An 8109-nucleotide genomic window follows, 5' to 3' on the forward strand; every position below is an offset into this window, starting at 1 on the left:
AAACAACAGTTTAAATAGGATGACACAGTTTGATGGCAATGATTTTAGAGCTTTTATGGTGAAACAGTCATCAAATAGAAGTTGGTGGGATAAGGCATGTTGTGCAACTGGTTTTTCTTTGCTAGTTTTAACATCATGTCGATGGCCGTTCATGCGTTTTCGGAGAGTCTCGGTTGTTAGGCCTATGTACTGGGCTGGAGTAATTTTTAAACGGTGTAATTTTTAAATGGAAGCATATAACATAAAACTTAATATGGAACCAACTTGACAAATCAAATGTTCATTCTAATGGGTAAGAAAACGTTACGAGGTATATTAAAATGTAATATTGAATAAATGCAAACGATGTAGCATTTTATACAGGGTGTTCAAAAAAGTTGGGGACATATTTTACCTACTGATTCCTTGGGTCAAAATAACAACAAAATCAAGAATATTTTTTTTTTCAAAATCCCTTCGTTAACCAGATATCCACCATTTTGTATTTTTTACATAAACATTTTTATCTTTTAATATATTCAACTGATCTTAATTAAACTTGGTATGTATGTTAAGGTAGAAGAGACCCGTGTTGGAAAAAAAGTTCATCTCGATTCAACCTAAAATTTCAAAATGGCGGTTATTTAAAATGTTTAAACTTAAATTACTCAAAATTGGCTGGTTTTATGAAAAATTTCAAAAAACACTTTTATTTAGCATGTTTATTATCTATCAAACGATATCATATTAAAAAAAGATCACATAATAAATAGCTGAAATATGACGATTTTTAGTTGTAAAATTGGGTACGTTTGCCCCATTTTACAACTTAAAATCGAAATATTTCAGCTATTTGTCATCCAATCTTTTTGAACTTGGCATCGTTTGATAGATGAATAATAATGCTAAATAAAAATGTTTTTGACATTCTTTCATAAAAACAGCCATGTTCGAGTAATTTCAGTTAAAAAAAATTGTAAATGGCTATTTGAAGTCTCTATGTAGAGTGAGTCATGGATATGTTCTTATTAGCATAATAAGCTAATTTCTGACATATTTGTGCACTTATTTTTAATTGATTTGTCTTCTAGCAAACCAAAGTCAACTAGTTAGATCAAATTAAAATTGTAGGCTAATCTGTAAAATTGAAATTCGATGAGTCACCAAGTTGTGAATTATCCGATTTTGTTGAAACAAAAATTAAATATAAGCTGGTTTAAACACATTTTACGTGGTAACAATGAAACATTGCCGTTAACAGAAACAATTATATAGTTGAAAGATCCTAAAAAGTACCGGTTTTTATAGAAACTCTGCACTAACACTGAAGTTTAAAATTTAATTGTAAACAAACCACTTAGCGAATCTTTCTGAAATTTTTATGGCTTATTGGTAGGCTTATTGTTAACATTTCCATGCATTTAAACATTTTTACTCATAATAGTTTTTATGCTGCTGTTAATTTTTAAAACGTATGCTAACATCGTTAATAAGATGCTAAAAATTTTGTTAAAAATACCATCGTGTTTGTCATGATGACACAACAAATAACACCAATGTTACAGATTTATAATGTGAACAACGATGTTTTTTTAAACAGTGTGGTGGCCAGAGGCCAGGTACACATCGGCAATGTCGCAGATTCACTCGCGCTCCCACCCGGCTGGGAAATATCGTACAAACACCGAAACACCAGGCTGCCCGATGCCAGTCGCGGGAGAAATTTTTGTATAACAAATATAAATCTGTTTAAACACCTTTGTTCGCATTATAAATCTATAATATTGGTGTTATTTCTTGTGTCACGACAAACACGATGGTATTTTGAACGAACTTTTTAGCGACTTATTAACGATGTTAGCATACGTTTTAAAAATTAACAGCAGCGTGAAAACTATTGTGAGAAAAAAATTTAAAATGCATGGAAATGTTAAAAATAAACCTACCAATCTTACTAATATTATAAATGTGAAAGTTTGTGTCTTTATTTGTTTGTTTGTTTGTTTGAAGTTCAATCACGCATTAACTACTGGACAGATTGGGCTGAAATTTGGCATGATGATAGCTCACATTCCCGATTAACATATAGGTATATATTGTTATCAAAAAAATCCTTTCGGGCTCCGCCCCAGTGGCTCTGTAGTTCCCCATAATAACCTTATGAGTATTCATATTAAAAGGAATTAAAGAATTTAGTCAGCTGTTTCAAATAAAAAAGTTGGTTCATTGATATGCAAAAGCATTAAAAAGTTATAATATTCACCAACAGGGTGCAGCACTGTTGTTTTTATTTTGCATTTACGAAAACAGCTAATTTGAACCAAGCAGCAACAAAAAACTGATACTTAATGAGAACTGTCAAAGTAGGATGGTTTACAGTTATGTTTATGTCCTTAAGACACAAAGAAAATTGTAGTTGCTTAAATTCAGAGGGCAATTCGGATGAAATCATTAGTATTCTTGAGATTAAGACTATTTCTCCTTTAAACTTACCACTGATAACTTTTGCTTCAATCAATTTTGGTGTCATTTTTTCAATCGTCAGTCTGGTAACGTTACACAGCCTCGGTGGATTTACGATTCGCATTAGCATTATTGGAGTTCCTTCTTTTAATGACAGTAATGTGGTGGGTTATTGAGAGGCATTTGAACACCTGAGATAGCACGCACGATTATTATTCACTTAATAATTTATGTTAGTTAGACTAGGTGTTTACAGGTCAAAACTAACGACGACGTGCACAACCGTTACGACCGTCGCCGTGCTCAAACATTTGCGAACTGAAGTTTGGCAACAATACAGCTTTTAACATTTTGGTGTCAAACTAAGAAATGAATGAGATGGCACAAAAACTTTATGACACATCACTCAAAGGTAGCGAGCGGCATGTCATGTCCCAAAGAATTGAGACGGCGCCTCGCGCCCAAAACCGTCAGGTGACGGACTACTTAAACATCTGCCTATTTAGTCCCCTAGTGCAAATCTGTGGTTTTGACTCATTACAGCTATTTCTCAAGTTCCTCACATAAAAATAAGTAGCATACTTTATTGGTATTTGGTACTTTATTAATAATCGGTCAAAATGGCCGATTTTTGTCAAATTTTACACCAAATTTATTGAAATTTCAAGGTGAATATTAATAAAACAATTATTACCAAATATTTGTATTCATTTAACAGATTGATTTGTGGTATTGGGTTCCCCACTGAGTGCAGCCGAGCGGCACTAATGAGGGTCGGACCTTCTTGGGGGTGAACAATAGACGGCTTATCAGACCCTCCCCTCCCCCGTGGTCTGGAGAAAGCTTGTAAACAAACTATTGCACTTGACATTGGGCTGCTTCAACTATAATTTTCTCAAATGAATTGTGATGTTTCAAAATCAAAAACAATAATTTGGACCATACTGCTTAACAATAATGGACTGCAATTATTGTTGAACATACAATCCATTTTTAACAAACTAAGATTATACGATTCAAATACAATTATAAAAATTATCTTGGTATTTTACTTGGGGTAATGAAGTTATGTAGGCTAGTGTAATTCTCGGTTCATCAAGGTTCTACTGAATTATGTTTGGCAGTGAATAAGTGTAGAATGCAATTTATAAATTCAGGGATACACACCTTTTACAAAGTTATAAAGTCTAATTTAATTGCCCAACATCAAATCGTGAGCTAGAACCCATCTTAGTGCATTAGTGATGTTTTCTAAACTTGGCAAACCCGCAAAATGCCACTTAAGGCCAATAATCCGTTCCAAAAACGTAAGGACATACAATGTGAAAATAAACTTGAGATCGAACTCCTTGGCTTGTGAGAACCAGGAAACAAGATAAAACATAACCTCAAGTAAACAAGCCCAAACGTTTGACATCAGTCCTGCTGAGCTAAGGTGTTGTGTGAAGATTTCGGCTGCTAGTGTACTTTTTAATATAATATAATACATATAATTTATATAATTCAAGCAACCAACTTTTAAAAATAAATGTTGTGAATTGTGAAGAGAGAGAAAACTGTGGAATTCTATAGTTCAAAATCGTCATTTAAGTTTATTTACACAGCTTTACATTGTTTTATAGGTTAAAAATACATATGCAACTTATTATTAACCGCGCCGAACTATCCGAATCCGAAAATATCCGAATCCGAACCTCCCAATATCCGATCCGATCCGAACCGAGCCTCAACTATCCGATCCGAAATGAAATTTCACTATCCGCACGTTTATCCAATTTTAGCAGTTTATATTATTGCAACATATTAGGATATTGTGAGAAATACTATTCAATAGTGTACAGCAGGCTCTGTTTTATAAACTAGATTTATTTATGTTAATTTTTGCCATTTAATATTATATAGTTCATTTAATGAAAGGCTTATTTCAAAATGTGTATCCGGTGTTGAAATAATAAATTATTAATGGTGAGGCGTTCCCGACCCGTGTCATGTTGAAAACATCATGGAAGTTGATACTTTTGTCCAATCGTTTAATGTTTCATTAATCAAAAGTTGCATAGTAGAGCTGACTATGGTTACATGAACACGGTATCAGCAGTGCCAGAGGCCAGATCTATGTCACTCGACGTCGAGCCCGGTGTGGGTGAGATATTGATGTGATGGTTTTAGTTTTATTTACATCACTTCCGCTGTCATCGGGCCCGGGCGACTGCCTAGCTGAGTGCCGAGGCCGAGCCGACTAGTCTCGTCTCTCATTGTAGTGTGCTAGTGCTAGTAGCTTTCACATTCTCCGCGCGGGGGCAGCACCAGACAGAACACATGTTTCCGTTATATGACGATAGGTTGCGTTGCTACCGCACCACTATCTGGTTATCAACTAAATGCATTACATGTTCAATCTAGTAGAGGTGTATAGTCAATGCCGATAGCAGCTTATAACTATGCTCTAATGTTTCAGCCTCATTACAGTCATCAGAGCAGTTCATTCAGTAAGTATCAGGCTCTGATGATCACTGACTGCAACGAAACCAAATTTCCCTCAGTGCCGCAGCCGGACCGAGAAGACCTAATTTATTGTTAGAGTGAAGCCTTACTTCTTGAATTAGAAGATACATTAGTATTCAAAACTAACAGGGGCGGCTCCAGGAATAATTTTTTTTGTAGGCCTGACAAGGATTAAATAAGAGTTTGATCGGGGGATGAGAGGTTTGAAGGGATGAACAACAAAAAGGGGTGTTTAGGGGTTTGTGGGCAAAAAGGGGGAATTTTAAAATTTTAATGCAAAATAATTGGTTTAAATGCTTTCCCTTTATTTATATAACCTAACTAGCTGGCCCGACAGACGTCGGCCCTCTGAAGCCACCCCTGAAAACTAAGCTGAATACAAACAATGTAACGTCATGTGCTCCAACAATCACATCACTAACACGCTTTAGGTTTAGCTCAGATCAAAGAAACGTGTGTTATGTGTACAGGATGATTGCCGAGGCAGTATCAGTGGCCAAAAGCATTGCAGAGAAGAGCCCTGTGGCTGTGCAAGGGACTAAACGGAGCCTCTTGTACTCTCGGGAGCATACTGTACAGGAGGGGCTGGATCATGTGGTACGTAAAGGCAATGCTAGTTGGTGGTGCTCCTTGCGGACTTATTAACACTGATGCTTAGTCATTTTCCAATCACTAATCTTAGTGGTTATTATCATAAGCAGGAATTTACACCATTTTCAATTGTCGGTAATCCAGATTCCGGAGGCTATAATACCATCATCAAGTTAGTAGTTTGGATTGAAGTTGTGTTAGTTGGTGTCCTAACCAAATGTATTCTTGTTTCAGGCTGATTGGAACCAGATTATGCTGCAAAGTGAGGATTTTATGAATGCGAGTGTTGCTCTGGCCACTAAAAGTCCTCCTCCCATCTTCTCCAAACTTTAATATCTTGCTTGATACCAAGTGGCTTAATGTATTCATATTAGGAGTATAAGATGCTAATTACAGGGCTTTTCAAACACCAATCATAAATTTGTATAGAATTTTGTTTTTATGAAGACTGAATAGCTATTGTATTGTCTGTTACTACTTTTTGTATAATATTTATCTTCTGAGCTCAATAAGATACAGTCCTGAGCTCAATAAGCTACAGTCCAGTAATCATTTTGATTTCTCTTTGGAAATCCATCTGCTTTTGCATTCATATTCAACTCGAAGCATGTCTTGTAATGTGTCATATTTTGTCAAGAGATATTGCTTTCATTATTGATTTTATACCTTTAGAAGTGGAGTGTACTATAAAAGGATGGAAATGTATTAAAATATACTATAACGTGCGTATACAGTAGATATTTTACTATTATATTATCAACATATTTTGATTGTAGATTTATATTTTTATATGAATGTTGAATTAAAAGAGTAATTATTGTAAATCTGCTTTATTTTTACCCTATTTGGATGTAGTGTTCTGAAGGTCTACAAAACCAAATTGGTGATTTCTTTTAAATAGCACTAATAAAAGGATGAAATACCACAATCCATGTAGCCTTGAGACCCGAAGAAAACCCCCCACTTCCTTAGTTGAAAATGCTCAGTGACAGTGAAATATTCCCATTTTTTGTTTCTAGTGCCATAATTCAGATTGCTATATTCACAAAAAATCCTAAAAACATAGGCCATTGTGCTCTATGTTACATCACACATTAACTACTGGTCGGATTGGGCTCAAATTTGGCATGATGTTAGTTTAAATTGCCCATTCTTATCTCAAAACCCTTTTGGGCTCCGCCCCAGTGGCTCTGGGGGTTGCCCATCTTTACCCTATGGGTATTCATATCTAAAAAGAATCAATGAATCTAGATCTAGATACTGACAACACAGAACAAAAGCAAGAAAGCAGTTTTAATGAAACTCCTGGAATGGTAGCACAATACCAACATTACATTGTTACATATGATTTCACAACAACAAAAACAAAACAAACAATTTTTACGTGTTTGTGAAGTGGCAGAGCGACTATAATAGTCACAGTCGTAAAACAAGTTTTATTCACTAAAATAATTAATCTTCTTGCAAAATTAATGTCGATCATTATATTAATAGAATAATGTAGTTGCTGTGACTGGGATACACATGATAAACTGTTGGGATGATTTACGTTTCGTTTGGAAATATCTGAAGACCCAGACCCACCTTTTAAGGGTTTCAAGCTAGGGGTCAGAATTATATACTCTCGAGATGACAAGATAAACCTTTATACTTTTAATACTTTTCAATGAAATTATAGCCTAGCGTTTTGAGCTTTGACCCATTTAAATTATAATTAACTGCTAAATTGTATTGCTAATAATTCACTTATGGATTCTGATAAGTTTACCAGGTACCAAATAGTAAAACATTATACGATAGGCCGAGGTAGCAAGATTCGAGTTTGGTTTATAAAACACAGTAGCCTAAATACTGAATCTCTTCTAATAAATCAGACAATGACATAGGTAATACTAAATTAATTAATTTGATCTTAAATGAACATTCTTTCGTAAGTAATACAACTTTGTCCCTAATTGACAACATGCCAGTTTGTTTGTTTTGATTTAACCTCAAAGATTGAAATGTGAACTTTTAACACATGATCACACTGACTACAGCCAAAAAGGTTCATCCTCAAAGATATTCCAACATACCTCAACCGCTTATAGCTAAAAAATCCAACTGTAGGCCTACATATTTTTGGTCGAGTTTCGACCACTGGACGACCTCTAGTTTTATATAAAACACTATAAAATATTATTTTTTTTATATTTACCTCTATAACTATATATATTCATGTAGGAAAATAAATTTACTCTCATTTTATATAGTTGGTCTGTTGGTTTTATGTGTTTGAAAAATAATATACATGTAGAAATAACAAAATGTTTTCTAGAAAAATACAAACATTTATAAAAGTCATAAATATTTATTGTAATGATAATTTTCCATGAACAACTCTTACTTCATTTGATCTCCCATGCCTTTACAAAAATGTCTACTTTTACTACATGTCTTGATAACACATTTATTTTGTTTGCAAAATTGTGAAACTTACCATTTTATTGGTTTTGGGTTATAACTTTGGAAAAAAAAATGGTAATTGCATTTTTTTACATTTCCATGTAGGGAAATAAATTGCAAACATTT

At 34.2% G+C, this 8109-nt stretch overlaps 1 protein-coding gene across 2 annotated transcripts in view; it reads left to right on the plus strand.

Annotated features, from left to right (window-relative positions):
* Positions 1-6354, plus strand: part of LOC129001733 (delta(3,5)-Delta(2,4)-dienoyl-CoA isomerase, mitochondrial) — a 40621-nt gene extending 34267 nt beyond the window's left edge. For both annotated transcript variants that reach the window (XM_054429142.1, XM_054429143.1), the window contains 2 exons: positions 5418-5544; positions 5773-6354. In XM_054429142.1, coding sequence (XP_054285117.1) covers positions 5418-5544; positions 5773-5871 — 226 coding nt within the window. In that variant the 3' untranslated portion in view covers positions 5872-6354. The remainder of the gene's footprint in view (positions 1-5417; positions 5545-5772) is intronic.
* Positions 6355-8109: the final 1755 nt, after the last annotated feature.

The sequence above is a fragment of the Macrosteles quadrilineatus genome, unplaced genomic scaffold (genome assembly GCF_028750875.1).
Source record: "Macrosteles quadrilineatus isolate MER2022 unplaced genomic scaffold, UCM_ALF_1.0 Scaffold_8__2_contigs__length_117827958, whole genome shotgun sequence".
Taxonomy (NCBI): domain Eukaryota; kingdom Metazoa; phylum Arthropoda; class Insecta; order Hemiptera; family Cicadellidae; genus Macrosteles; species Macrosteles quadrilineatus.